Genomic DNA, 14,668 nt, shown 5'->3' with positions numbered 1-14,668 from the left:
TCACCATCTGGTGCTGGGGACAATATCAAATGCCACCAATTCCTGGGGCTATACAATGAATCAAAAAAATGGAACTGCTCTACCAATGCTTCAGGGGTGTGAGGGCCCTTTTATTGTTAGATTTTATATCTTCGGGGTTTTTTAAAAAATTTATTATTTATTTTTAGAGAGAGGGGAAGGGAGGGAGAGAGGGAGAGAAAAACGTCAATATGAGAAACATTGATCTGTTGCCTCTCGGTTGCACCCCAACTGGGGACTAAACCCACAACCCAGGCATGTGCCCTGACTGGGAACAGAGTGGGCGGCCTTTTTCCTTTGTGGGATGATGCCCAGGCAACTGAGCCACACAGATCAGGGCAGGTTTATGTTTAATAAATGTTAGTTGATTGAAAGGTAACTTATAATAGTAACTTTCCAAATTGGTCACTAAGAGAAAATCTGTGCACTATAGTTTTACATTCTTCTGGGGAAATCTAACAAAACGTCTAAATTATTTTATCAACTATGCCATAATATTTTTGATCAAATATTCTTTATTATTTAATCTATTAAGGGATTAGTTAGCATTTCTCTGTAAAGCACAGTTATATTTTAAATATGAAAACCAGATAGTTTAACTGAGAAAGTCATCCCTGAGATTACACTGATGGGGAGATTGGGCTGAGATGAACAGGATCGTATTAATACTGTCGTCATGCTCATTTATTTTAGCCTAAACAACGAACCTCTATTGTGTCTTCTCTGGACTTTCATCGAACGAATCACAACCAAGAATATTTCGAAATCAACACATCTACAGGGTGTACAAGCTTTCCTTCCAGCTCTCCCGTCAGTCCACCCACCTCGTCTGTGGGAACCACGGAGGTCAAGAACGAAGGAACTGGCCATGCAGGTAAAGCAGTTCACTTTATGCAGCTATATTTTTGAATTTTTAAGGTTATGTGTTAGTTAAGAGGACTCTTTCGTACAAACCGCGTCGGGTTCTTCATTCACCTACACGTGTGGCAATGTCGTGCTTTATGATTTTTGTCAGTTTTGATATAATATTCTTCTTCAATACATGAGTGGCCTTTTAGGTATTAGACATTAAAGATGAGCATGACCTAGAGATGTTCTGCTGCTGCTGCCTACCTCTCTTGCAGCGTGGTATCGACTCGTCAGTATATGACATCTAGCTCTGAGGCTGGAGAGCCTGTTCCAGGTTATCTGGTAAGATGGAGTTGGACCGTGTGGCCTAAGTGGGCTACCAATCTACTCAAACCAAAGTGACCTTGGAGAAGAGGGGTGAAGAGCACTAAGGCTGGGGGTGAGGGGGAGATTGGAAGAGTAGCCATACCCGCTAGTAAAACATGCCTGGTTCCATCTAGTGTCGGATTTGCAACGCTTCCCTTCCTTGGGGGCCAGGAGTTAATAACTGGTGACCAGAAATATGAGAATATGGCCTAAAGAATATTTTCTCTTTATAGCTAATTTTAAGTGAATTAACTATCCAACTACATGGCTTCAAAGAGATATGATTTTAAAATCCTGTAAAAATGATGAATATGAATTTTAGAATAAAAAATCATTGTGTGTATTCCATGTAATTATTATTCAGAATGCGTGTGTGTATGACCATGTGAAAGTATACACATGTGCTTATTTTAGTCCTCTACTCTGACTCTACTTTTAAGGACACTGATAAAAGCATTCCAAAAATATAGCCAGAGAATTATTTTTCCCTAGGAACAGCACTAAGATTTTTTAAAAATAATGATGAATGGAAGTGGCGAGACTGCGATTCAGTGGAAGCTATAATCCAGTCTTTCTATGGCAACCAGAGGGATATCCATAAAATGTAACTCAAAGTATGTCATTGTCATGCCTAAAACACTGAATGGCTTCTCATGGAACTTGGAGTAAAATCCAGCCCCTTACTACAGCAGTGAAGTTCAGTATAACCTGGCTGCTGACTAGCTCTTTAACCTAACCTTTAGCAAACTCATCCTGGCTCACCCTGGCCTTCTTTGCTAGGCCTGCTGGCCCTGTGGCTTTTGTACTTTGGTCTCTGTCTTCAGACTTTCATATAACTGAGTGTTATTTGGGTTTTAGCTCATAAGCACTTCCTCATAGTTGCTTTCCCAGGTCACCACATCTTAAGGAGAACATTCAATGTGATGATAATTATAGTAACAAAGATGTGAAAAGAACAATAATAATATTAATAAACAATGACTATTTAAGCAAGTGCTTAAATAGTTTTTCTGTTTTAATATTAAATTTAATTTATAAATTTTAAATATTTAATATATTGAGTGTAATGTATTCAATATTATTAAGCAATAAGTATTTATGTAACTACTTGACACTATACTTATGTTTTAGGCACTTTGTATATATATATTAACTCATTTAAACCTCATAACTGTTACATGAATTAGGTACTGGTATTTGTAGACAAGGAAACACAGAAAGAGGATAAATAACTAAGTAACAGCTCATAATAAAAGAGGTGGGATTCAGACTTCATGGTAGACCCCATGTTCTTAACCATTTTCAACACTGCTCTAGCTCCTTTGGTCAAATCATCCTGTTTTCTTTTTTCCTGAGTCTGTTTACTAAGTAAAATTATATTGTTCACTTGTTTACTTATTTATTGTCTTCTCTCTTCTTTCTAGAATTGTTAGCTAGAATGGATGGATCCCTGACACAGTGTAGGCTAAGTTTGCTTACTAACTATGAGATTGAACTTCTTACCTAGCTATGAACCTTCATCTCTTTGTGCTATAGTTTGTTATCTATAGAAATGAGTTAACAATTAGTTAGATTACCTTACCCCGACACGCAGTAATGCATGTAAAGTGAGTAGTACTATGTCTGCTACATAGTGTGAAATAAATGTGGGTAACTATTAGTAGTATGCATTGTGATATTAATGGAGCCTAGCACGTGTGTCTAACGCATATCTGCCATGCGGCAGATACAGTTTTATAGGAAATATGGGACATGATTAGTAAATAAAAGTGGTATGTGAACCCCAGGAGGGGATGTAGGCATGCAACTCTTAATCAATACTTATTTGAGTGTCTCATTCCAGATGAAAATCTTAAAATGGAAGAAATACCTCTGGTACTTGCATTTAGGAAAACCTTTCTCAGCTTTCTTTCTCAGCTTTAGTTAGTGTACTAATTGTTTTGGGGGCGGTTTGGATAATTTATTTGAAAAATTTCAACAATCTGTTGAGGTAGATAATATTTATTTGTAAATTAAGAGTAGAGAAATGTAAAGGTCTAGTGCCTTCTTTCTACCCTGACCCCCGGAGACACGGGACAAGGACACACACTTGACCGCTGTCAGGGCTTCAGTGGCACCACCCAAAATGCGTGGAGAAACTGTCATTTTCCACACATTTCAAAATTGGTATTTTCAGGTCTGACCTTTGGACAGAACCCAAATCCAACCTTTAATGGATGAAACAGTTTCAAATCGCATGTTACTTTGATTTCCTGATATAATATGTCACCTGCATGGTGCATCAAAAATTTTACAGGGAGCCGATATTTATTATTAATGTGGGAAGACCAGGCTGATCTGTTTCACACCAGAAAGTGAGACTTTTCAGGTAGGTATTTACCTACTTGAAAAAGTAGCATTTTATCATCCTGCACACAGGCGTTTTATCACACTTTGCATTTGGGGGCCCGCCTGGGCCGGCGCTGCCACAGGGGTACACTGAGAGAAGCTGAGCTCCAGCGTCAGTCCTGTCACTGACTTCCTAGGTGTTTTCCACCAAATCACTTGATTTTCTGATATTTAAGTTGCTCCTCCGAAAAGGAAAATAATATCTACCCTTTGGGTAGTTGGAGTAAAAATGACCTTATTTATCTGAATGGGTTTGTAAACTATGAAAACTAATATTCTTCTTTATTACTGGCATTATTGTTTAATATTACTTTTCTGTAATATTATTATTTGAAATCTATAGTAGTTTTAAGATAGAAAAAAACCTACTATAGGTCTGTACTTATAACAAGGTAGCTGAACTTTTCTTTGGTTAAAAGTATAATCTTAGTTAACAGATAAATCTACATTTTATAAGTGATGGCATACCCAAAATAATTAATTCTGACAAAATATTGTTTAATAGAATGAAGACTAATACTCACTCAAATGTGGATTGTATGCTGCAAAACAGTTTAAATAAGTGACCCAGTGAATTTACGTAACAGAGGGTAATTTCAAAAGTAGTTTGAACGGTAAACTTCCCACTTGTAAGGCACTATGTTGTGTAATTCAAGTATCAATTTATGAGTTATCCAAAAATGATGGTTAAAAGGGAAGACCTTTGGGGTCACACAGACTTGGGAATGAGATGAAGGGGTTTGCATTTAACTAAAAAGATCACTTTACTATTAACATGTAGTAGATAGACTCAAGATAAGGCAAAACTGGGGTGTGGAGAAACAGTGTCATCACCAAGGAAAACATGTAAACGGATTTGAGAGATACAAGGGAAGAATGATCAACAGGTTACAGCAGCTGATTGGATGGATGTATGACGGTGACAGTGAAAAGTTCAAGGAAGGATCCAAAGTTTCTGCTTTAACCAGAGGAGTCCAATTGGACAGCCATTCCCTGAAATGGAATGTTTGTTAAGTAAGGAGGGAGCTAGATCATATAGGACCTCACAGGCTGTTATAAGGACTTTGGCTTTCACTCAAGTGAAAGAAAGAGCTAATTATAAAGGTCTTTCAGAAAAGTGACAGGATCCAAATTCTCCTTAAGAGACCTGCTCTGCTGTGTGGAGAATGGACTCTGAAAGGGGAGAAAGAGTGGGAGCAGGAGGGCCCCTTAGGAGGCTGTGGAGATACGACACTGTGGAAGTAAGTAACCACTCCACTGCAGCAAGACGGCAGGTGCAGGGGGCGCAGGTCACCGGTGAACAGCAGTGGAGGCACAGAGAAACGGATGGACTTCAGACATATTTTTAAGGTAGATCCAATACAGTTTTATGGTGAAGTGGTTATAGTGTGTGAGGAAAAAAAGAATTAAGGGAAGCTGCCATATTTTTGTCCTAAACAGCTATGAGAATGGCTTTGCTATCATCCAACATGTGAGAGATTGTCAGAAGAGCACATTTGGTGAACAGGGAGAAATGCTGGGAGTTCATTTTGTTTGAGATGCCCAGTAGGTGTCTGAATAGATGTGTCATTGAGGCAACTCAAGGTGCAGCTGGAAGAGGTAAGTGTGAATATCATCACTATAGAGATGATCTGGAATGAGTATGGGTACAGAAGCAGAACCTGAGCTTCAGGGAGGGAGTATAAAAGGAAACACTGGCAGAAGAGACTGAGAAGGAACAACCTGTGAGGTAGGAGGAAATCTGGTGAAGGTCACGTCCTAAGTTCAGATGAAAAAAGCCATTGAGAAGGAGGGAGTGCTCAACTGTATCGGGTGCAGCTAGTAAGTGGAGTAGGTTGTAGGCCAAGTGAGAACTGACTAGCAGATTTAACAATGTGGAGGTCACTGCTGACCTTGACTAGAGAAATTTGGTTGAAATTGATTGGTCAAAAGCCCAACACAATGGGTTTAAGAGAGAAGAGGACTTAGAGCAAATATAAACTGTCTTTTCAGAAAATGTCCAAAAAAGGAAAATTATAAAATTACAATGAAAGAGGAGAAAGAATGAGTTATATTAACTAGGAGGAGAGATTGGCTTTAGACTGGAGCATGTGAAACAGGCAAGATGTTTCTGGCTTGCATACAAAGGCTGGAAAGGGACCCATGTGGTGAGAATCAGTGGAAGATCTGCTTGTTCTGATAGTTTCCATCAGTTGAGAACAAAGATGGCGGAGGAGGTGTGGCGCTCAGGGGAGAGATGTGGGGAATGAAAGAGTGTGGGAATGAAAGCGTTGTTTAGGATAGAGACAATGAATGGGGGGTGGGAATGGTGTGATTGCCTAGCAGAATTAAGGGCCCATGTGAGGTTTATGTTAATAAAGTTAGATTAGCCAGTGCTGTTCTGTGTTTTTCTGCAACCCACTTCAGACAGCGGGGAGCATGGGTGCAGAGTATTCAGGGAGTTGAACTTCACGTAGGTTGTGCTTTTGTCAGAAGAATGCAGAAGAATGAGAGTAATGTTGGACCATAGAAGTTGAGATAGAGAAGCAGGTGAAGGAGGACTACGAAGGGAAAAGATGACGGGAAATCGAGAGGATCCTTGGATTGGAGATTCCAGTGGGTCACAGGACTGCCGGAGTCAAGGTGTTAAGGACCTGGGCTGGGTGGAAAAGATGACGGGCATCAGAAGTACAAATTCCAGTCACAAAATAGCCATGGGGATTAATAGGGAATATAGTCAATAATACTGAAATAACTATGTATGGCACCGTATGGGTTAATAAAGTTATTATTAACCCACATGGGTTGGGAGATCACTTCATAAATTATATAAAGTCTGACCACTATGTTATATACCTGAAACTAATATAAAATAATATTGAATGTCAACTGTAATTGAAAAAATAAAAATTAAAAAACTAAGTGGGCTGAAATGATAGGGGGCAGATTCAGAGAGGGGGATGCACATGAATCCAGGAATGATTATAATTATCGGTAATCACAGGATCTTAAGACCATGGGAGTGAGCAGCTGAGTGAGCATCTCTTCACACAAATTACTCTTAACTACTGTAGTTAAATAAGTAGTTTTTAGAAGAATCATTTGATATAAAGAACTATATTTATTTCTACATCAATGTCCATTGAAAACATTTAAATTAATCTTTCCATTTACTTAACAAATTATGAAACAGATGAACTTTACCTGAGTTTAACCTCCTTTGCACTTCGTTCCACTCTTCCTTGAAGTGGCGTTTGGCTGCTTGTCGCCTTGATACATGCCCCAAAGATCTGTGTTGAAGGAAATGGGTTTTTATTAACCAGGGTTCCAACTGGGGGGTGGTGGGGGGGGTGGGGAGGCTGAGAGCACTTTTGCTCTGAGCCCCTGTTCCCCATGAGACCCGGAACCTTTCTTGCTCCCCCAAAGTCTATAAGCCAAAACCATGCCCAGAAGTTCCCCATTTCCTTATCTGTCCTTAAGCTGGTCATGCAAACAGTTCTCCATCCTCTCTGGAATGTGCACTCCTGGGTTTCAGAGTCACCATCTTCTTGCAGCAGCTCTCCCTTCAGGATCCGGGGTGCACTGCTCTCAGTCTCCACGTGGCAGACCAGGAGACATGTGCCGTGCTGCACTGGGTCATAGTGTCGCAGAGACTGCAGCTCGGGGAGAGCTGCCTCCAGGAGTGGGCTTCCATCCATGCGGGATCTAAGGCCCTGGTGGATCTGGCATCTGCCGGTCCCACCAGTGCTCCTGCCCGTGTGGGGAGCACAGGCCAGAGACCAGAGCACCCAAGCACACCTGCGACCAAAAGTCTCAAGCCAAAACTGCATGACCCAAGAGCCAAGAGAGAGCCAAGAGCCTGTACCCAGTGCCAAAAACCAGAGCAGATTTCTCCCCACCTCTTGTTTAAAACGTCCTCTCTCCTGGAATCCCATGCACTCCAGAAGCCAGTGGGAGTGTTCAGCTTTTTAACCAATAGCCATGTTTGTCTTTGCCCCCTTTTTCAGGCTTGGGCAGAAGCCTCCAGCTACCCAGACAGGCCATCCAGCCCCCACAGCTCCCACAAACACAGAGTAGCCTGAGTCACAAGCTAGTAGCCCCAAGGCTGTGTGTGGGCTATTAAGCCCTGTCTCTGGTTTCAATTTGAGGAGCTCTCTGCCCCACCTCCTGTAAACTGCATTGTGTTTACACTATAAGCCTCTTGCCTTGGGTACTTCCCCTTTTTCAGGCAGCTCCTCCCTTCATAAGGCAAACTGCTTTAATGTGCTACCTTGGCATCCTTTCCACCCCCTGCCTTTCCCAGCAAGAAGGGGAGCAGTCTCTGTGCTAGATTTGGGGCTCACCTGCCCAAATTGGGGTCCCTTGCTTTCCACTGAGTTCTGCCCATCCCATTACAGTTCCAAGACCTCTCATGTTGTTCCCCAGATGCTAAGGGCCTCCTAAGAGTGGTGTTCCATTCAGGGTCATCCCTTATAGGTCCTCGGTGATCTTGACCACCATGCATCTCCTTCTCATGTGAACTCTGAGTGACCTGAGAGCCTATGTGATAAGGTATTTCCGTCTATTGCTTACCCTAATGGTTGCCAATACGTTCTTTTCTCTCCAGTAACAGTTTTTTAAAATAGAGGTGATGGAATTCTGGATCTATTTTTAAGATGGAGGGAACATTTTTTTGGATGGATTGAGTTGTAGGGTATGAGAAAATGAAAGACACCAAAAATGTGACTCAAGATTTTTGGCCCATTCTGCCTTTGAAAGGATGGACTTGATATTAGTTGAGATGAGGAAGCTCAGCTTTGGACTTTTTAATTTGAAACACTCTTGGATATCCAAGTAGATAAGCCGAGTAGATAGTTAAGACAATGCTTTTTTTTTTTTTTCAGTGGGATAGAGTAGGGTGGGAGGAAGCTATGTGATACTTTTATATTTATCCAAGTAAAGGGTATCGGCTTTAAAAGACTGAGAAACATATGTACAGTAAACGACAGCAAACTCACAATCATTAACAGCCACACCTAAAACAGAAACAGAAACAAACTAAGCAAACAACTAGAACAGGAACAGAACGACAGAAATGGAGGTCACATGGAGGGTTATCAACAGAGGAGCAGGAGGCGGAGAGAGGGGAAAAGGTAGAGAGAATAAGTAGCATAGACGGTGGGTAGAAAATAGACAAGGGGAGGGCAAGAATAGAATGGGAAATGTAGAAGCTAAAGAACTTGTAAGTATGACACATGGACATAAACTGAAGCGGGGAATATGGGTGGGAGGGGCGTACAGGGTGGAGGGGAGTGAGGGGGGGGAATGGGATGACTGTAATAGCATAATCGATAAAATATATTTTAAAAAATAAAAATAAAAGACTGAGAAACAGTGCTTTAGCCAACAATGACTGACTTACAAGCTTTGAGTTCCTCAGTGAAAATGTCCCAGAGAGGTGTGCTGTGAATTACCGAGGGGAAGAAGCCGAAGATCACCAGCAGTAAAAGATGCTTCCCGCTTATGGATAGTTGTTTCCAGAAAGCTCTATGGATATCAAGAATTTTGTTGGCTAGTACCTTTGGCCACCTGCTAAGGAATTTAACTATTCTGGGTAAACAATTATCTCCAGTCGCGTTAGTAGTTTCAAACCATCACGTCCTGCGGGAGAAAACTGATGGGAGAGGGGAGATCTAAAAAGGGCAGTGGAAAAGTACTTCTTTCTAAATAGGAGCAATAACAAAAACAAAAGCTTTTCAGGGCTTAGCAGCATAGGATGCTTTTCTGAAAAGGAAGAAACATTAGAAAAGAACTAAAATTCGAACAGAGAAGGTGGTGTGGACCTTTCACGCTGCTCAGGGCCTGCCAGAAAGGCCAATGAAGGCCTTCTTTTTAAGTAGTTCATGCGGACGGGAGATAGACCTCCTGAAGCCGGGACAGTGTTGTGCCAGCAGCCACTGGGTGCAGGCAGCTGTGTGGGGGCTTTGGCCTTTAGCCAGCAGGACGGCCAAAGCCAGGTGCTGAGATGATCTTTAAGCCCCAAGCTCAGATTCAGGGTGAGCTGATATGGAGAAGTTAAGGATTAGTGAGAATAATGTGTAATTATACCTTCAAGATTTAGGCTTTTTAAAAAAAAATTATGTGCAATAAATAAGTTATCTGAATTATTTATTGTCACATTCAATACTTTAAATTGACTAAGTTTTAGATAGCCAAAAGCAACGCATTTTTATACCAGATATCATATATATGTATATATATAATAGTAGAAATATATTCTTATCAGTTCTCGATAAATCATGAAATGCCTCTTCCATAGTTCCTTTTCCTGGTCCCCTCTGGTGTCATGGGACTCTTCTTCAATGCCTCTCTGTGCACATTTTACATCATCTAGAAGACAAGACAGAGATTAGTAAATGCCTGACAAAAAAGAAAATGTGCACTGTTTTTCAGTACTTAAAAATATGCAAATATATTACATAGTTAGATGTTGGAGTAATATGGTTCAGTTAGTACATACAATCTGGTGGGAACTTGTTATTCTGAGTGGAATTAGTTGAAATAAGACTGTGGGTTTATTTGGGCAGCATACAAGCAGCATGTTTACTCAGTGTGTGGCGTTGTGAGAAAGTCCATGGTGCTGTGAGAGTATCTAAGAGTGTGACTGGTCCCACGTGAGGGTCTGCAAAGCTTGCACAGGGGGAACAAGTTTATTTGTCCAAATATGGCCATTCTGAGGCCATGGATGGAGTGAAAGTCCAGTTGTGCAACGCCTTGTACGGGCGTTCAGGGTTTTGGTCTGTATCCTGAGATAAAGCCTTGAGAGCAACAAGAATTCATTGGCAGGCTTGTAAGCAGAGAGAAATCATCTGCTTTCCTTTTACTGTCTGATCTCTCCTATTTTTTTCTGCAAACTAAAATCAAAATCTTCCTTGGAGAGTGACCAGTGAGGGCAAAGATCAGACAATTAAGGAGAGACAATTAAGGAAAAAGTTTGAAGTAGCTTTTTGTTTAAACCCCTGGCAAACGGTTAGTGGGTGGGGCCTGAGGTTAGCACGGAAGAAGGGACGGTAGTGGGTAGGTCCAGCCAGAGCCAGCCCTTTTTGGCAGGTTCACTTCACCTTATGTGCCATTGGTAAGGTGGGCTCTCTAAGTCTGCCACAGCGCCATCTCACCCTAATGCCTGAGGACCCCTTCTAGAGGCCACACGAATCTCTGGGTTTCATTCATAATTAAGGGAAATAGCAAAGCTCAGAGAAATTGATACTCAAGACCTTGGTAGTCCATACCATGTGGCACCACCAAGTTTACTCAGAAGTGGCCATGCCCAGAATCTCCCTGGGATTTGGAGCGTGGGTCCCTCTTTCCTTCTGTTCTCCTGTCTATTTATTTATTCACCTATTTATTTCACTATAACCACTCCAGGTGAAAGCCCAGAAAGGAAAGTTTAGGACACCCATGCAGAACTATTTCCCTCTCCCTCCCATTAACATTTTTCAGAATCTTGTTTCCTGCCTATTCCGAGCATTAAGTCTCCAGTGTAGACCTAGGGGAAGATAGATTTCCAACAGAACTCAACTTAAGAATGAAAATGTATTAATATCTTTAGAAAAAATAATACCCCTGTGACACTGTGCCAATACCACTGTAATAAAAACATGCATGAACATAACACATGCTTAATCAATGTAGTTTCATAAATGCTTAGCAACTGTGGCCATTAGGATGATGGGTATTGCTGTTATTCCTGGGCAGAGCCCAGAGCCCAGACCCCAAGAATTCAGAAGAAACGCAGAGCAGCCAGGGGCTGGAGGTCCAGCCAGGGAACCAGAATCAAATCCACAAAGTTGCTGGGGACAAGCAGGCCAACCTGTGGATGAGCAGAGCTGGGATGTCCATTTGTTCTGTGCTCCAGTTTTCTGTGTCCTGGGGTGGGAGGGAGGCAACACCTGAAAGTTGCGTCCCCGTGGGGGAGAGCCAGACTTCTGCATATGCCGACCTGTCCAAAGTGAACAGCAGAAGCGGGAGAGGAACCACTTGGAAGCTTTTGTGTTCTAAGTCTTTTTTTTCTAATTTAATCTTTTATTAACTCAATTTTCTCTTGCTTTTACCTCCCGTTAATTTGTGTGAAAATATAACTGCTTTGTTAGCTGAAATTTTCTTTGCAATTCAAATTCAGTGCCGCATATATCTTCTCTCTAATTATCTTGTCTACTTTGGTTTGCTCGATAGTTTTTCTCTCCTGATTTTCTCTGTCAGACTGCTTATAGCCCTTGAAAAAGCTCCCCGTTATCACTTATATCCGTGTGATAGATGAATGGTCATTAGAGCTAAATGTAAAATGGTGAAAGAAAAGCTGACCACATATATGAAAAAGCCGGGTATTCTCAGGTCTGTGATACCCTCAGCTGAAAACACTTTCCAAACTGCTAGGCCTTTTCCTCTGTTTACATCTTCTGTCTCTACAATCTTCTCTTGGGAGATCACTTCCCCCATTCCGCCTCCCCCCGACCTGCTTTCCATTACATCTGTCAGTGTCAGGCTGGCGCATTGTGTGGTGTCTACCTGGGCCTGAGCAGCCTTCTCTTCCGTGCGTCATGCCACAGTGAGCCAGCCCAGGGCAGAACTTGTTCCAGACGTTCCCCTGGTGAACTTCCTCCCTACCTGGTAACCCGATTGCCCTCTGTCTGCCTGGCTCTGGGCTGTAGTGATTTCAACTTTTCTACTTGACTCTTGCTTGGCATCTGTGATAGGTAGAAGCCTAAGATGGATCCATACCTTTGTGTGAATCCCCTCCCGCCGCCTCTGAGTGTGCGCGAGACCTGTCACTTACTACTAGCCAATGGCAAAGGTGGTAGGGTATCGCTCGCATAGTCGTGATACGTTTTATGGCAAAGGTAAAGGAATTCGGAAGGTATAATCAAGGTCTTTAATTACTTTACTCAAAAGAGAGGTTTTCTTCTGCGGCTTGGAATAAACAAGTGATTCTTTTAAATAAGAGTCTTGCAGTTAGCAGTCTGAAGCGGCAGACTCTGTCTCCATGGTTATCCAACCACCGAGCCACCACCAGTGCCCATACCCTGAGGCTCCTGGAGGAGGTTCCCAGCCTGCCCGACACCTGCATGGCAGCTAGATGAGATGACCCCTCGTGGAAGAACCAGTTGAGACATGCCCAGACTCCCAGCTCTGGGAGATAATAAAAGATTTTGTTGAAAGCCACCGAGTTCATTGTAATTTGTCCCGCAGAGATAGAAAATGAACACAATGTCTAATGTTCACCTGATTTGGCATGAAGGGAGACTTTCTCTCTAACCAGCTTTGGCCTAAGCAACCTCCTTGATCAGCACTGGTCCCTTGCTGTCACTGAGAATACAGACAGAATTGAGAAAGAAGAATTTGAAAAGTGTCTCCTTTACCCCACACCCCCAAGCCCAACTTGGTTAATGCAGTTATGTGTATCCATCCCACCATTTTTAATAGGTAATAAATTGAGAAACTAAACCTCTAGGTGTGAAATCTTGAGACAAAGCCGATGGTAGGAAACTACATTAGGACATATAGACTTGAAATCCTTAAATGATTGATGGTTCCCAACTTGGCCTGCGTCCTCCAGGACTTGGCTTTTTCTCAAAGCCTGCAGGGTTAGCTTTCTCAAGCAGGTACCTGATTGTGCCGCTCCACTGCTTTTCAGCCTCCTACGTCTTCTCTCTGTACAGAATGCCCGAATGCCTCAGCACGCCCCACAAAGTCCCTGATAATCTGGCTGTAACTTTCTCACAACTTCCACCCAAATCCCTCGTGAAGCCTAAGTGTGTAAGGCTTCATTTTTTAAATGACAGGAGAACCTTCAGTGATCCCTGTTCTTTTGCAAGGTTGAAGCAAGTGTCTTCCTTCCCAGAACTGCCCTTTTCCCACCACTGCTTTGGCTAGCTCCTGCACTAGCCGTGTGTGAGCTTGAAAATCTCCTAGTAGTGCCTGGAGCCTTGAGAACAAGAGCTTTAACATATTCGTAACGATCAAAATTCAGGGTGCAGAGTGGATACCACTGATGGAATTCTCACCTCTGGTGAGCAATTCCCAGGGGTGAGAGTGACCTTTCAATGTGCATGTGTTTGTGGTTTTCCAAAGCATTGTTCTCCTTCCTTAGAAAAACTGATGGCATATAGGAGGAAGCCAAATATGCTGCAAAGAAGCAACATTTATTCCAGAGTCAAGGATGCAATTTTTGTATTACCCACCCTTTTAGGTCTGAAACAAGTCTATTGTATGTCTATGCTCTTTCTGTTAGCACAGATGTTTGGTGTCTCTTTATTAACTCAGATAAGCAAGAGTTGGCTAATAATAGATTTTAGATTTCCTGCTAGAAAGCACATAGCACATGTGAAAGGAAGCATTATTAACTAAACAAATCTCTCAGTTCCTAACAATTAGCATTTTGACAAGCTGTTGTCTTAGATGAAAAATTTAGATCGTATAGTACATCAGTTCAAAGTGCTTTTTATATTTTTTATTGATTGGAATATCAAGTAAATAGTTCTTATTTTCATTAAAACTTAAAGGAAACCTTCAGTTCTATTTTAGTCTCCTAATCCATCGATGTGCTGTAGGCCATTAATTTGTAACTGGGTTTTGTTTCTACTATTAATTATTAATGACATGTCAAGTTCTATAAGCTAAGTAGTTTGCTATGCCCTAACAATGTATTTGTTCCCTGAAGTTTCCATATAGAAAATTAAGGCCAAAATATCAAATTAGAAATGAACCTGAACCATTCCCTCATTCGTCATATTTGGCATATGGCCTTTCAGGAAATTATTAGCTATTCTTTAAAATTTATCTTTACTATATTTATCTAAAGCCAGGTGTTTATTATTGGATAAGAGCTGGTGTCATATGTTCACTGTTTACCGTCTTAGCAACCTCAAGCATATGAGCCATTGTCGTTGAGACCTTAATGATAGTTGGCTAGAAATAAATATAAAACTATACATAAAATGAAACAAAAGTCCTATTACCAAGTTTATTAATAATGCTAGATAAAGTTCATTCATTCATTTAACAAATACTCATTCAGTACTTACAAAGTACT

The 14,668-nt window shown here is 41.5% G+C and overlaps 1 protein-coding gene across 5 annotated transcripts in view; it reads left to right on the top strand.

Annotated features, from left to right (window-relative positions):
• The window catches only part of ANKS1B (ankyrin repeat and sterile alpha motif domain containing 1B), an 806,451-nt gene that overhangs the window by 294,690 nt on the left and 497,093 nt on the right, over positions 1-14,668 (top strand). For all 5 annotated transcript variants that reach the window (XM_037068001.1, XM_037068000.1, XM_037067999.1 and 2 more), the window contains exon 12: positions 712-892. In XM_037068001.1, the coding sequence (XP_036923896.1) occupies positions 712-892 (181 nt within the window). The remainder of the gene's footprint in view (positions 1-711; positions 893-14,668) is intronic.

This window comes from Sturnira hondurensis, unplaced genomic scaffold, assembly GCF_014824575.4.
Source record: "Sturnira hondurensis isolate 20B ecotype Veracruz unplaced genomic scaffold, ASM1482457v3 Scaffold0017436, whole genome shotgun sequence".
NCBI lineage: Eukaryota > Metazoa > Chordata > Mammalia > Chiroptera > Phyllostomidae > Sturnira > Sturnira hondurensis.
The sequence above is the reverse complement of the archived record's forward strand: the minus strand, read 5'-3'. Positions and strand labels throughout refer to the sequence as shown.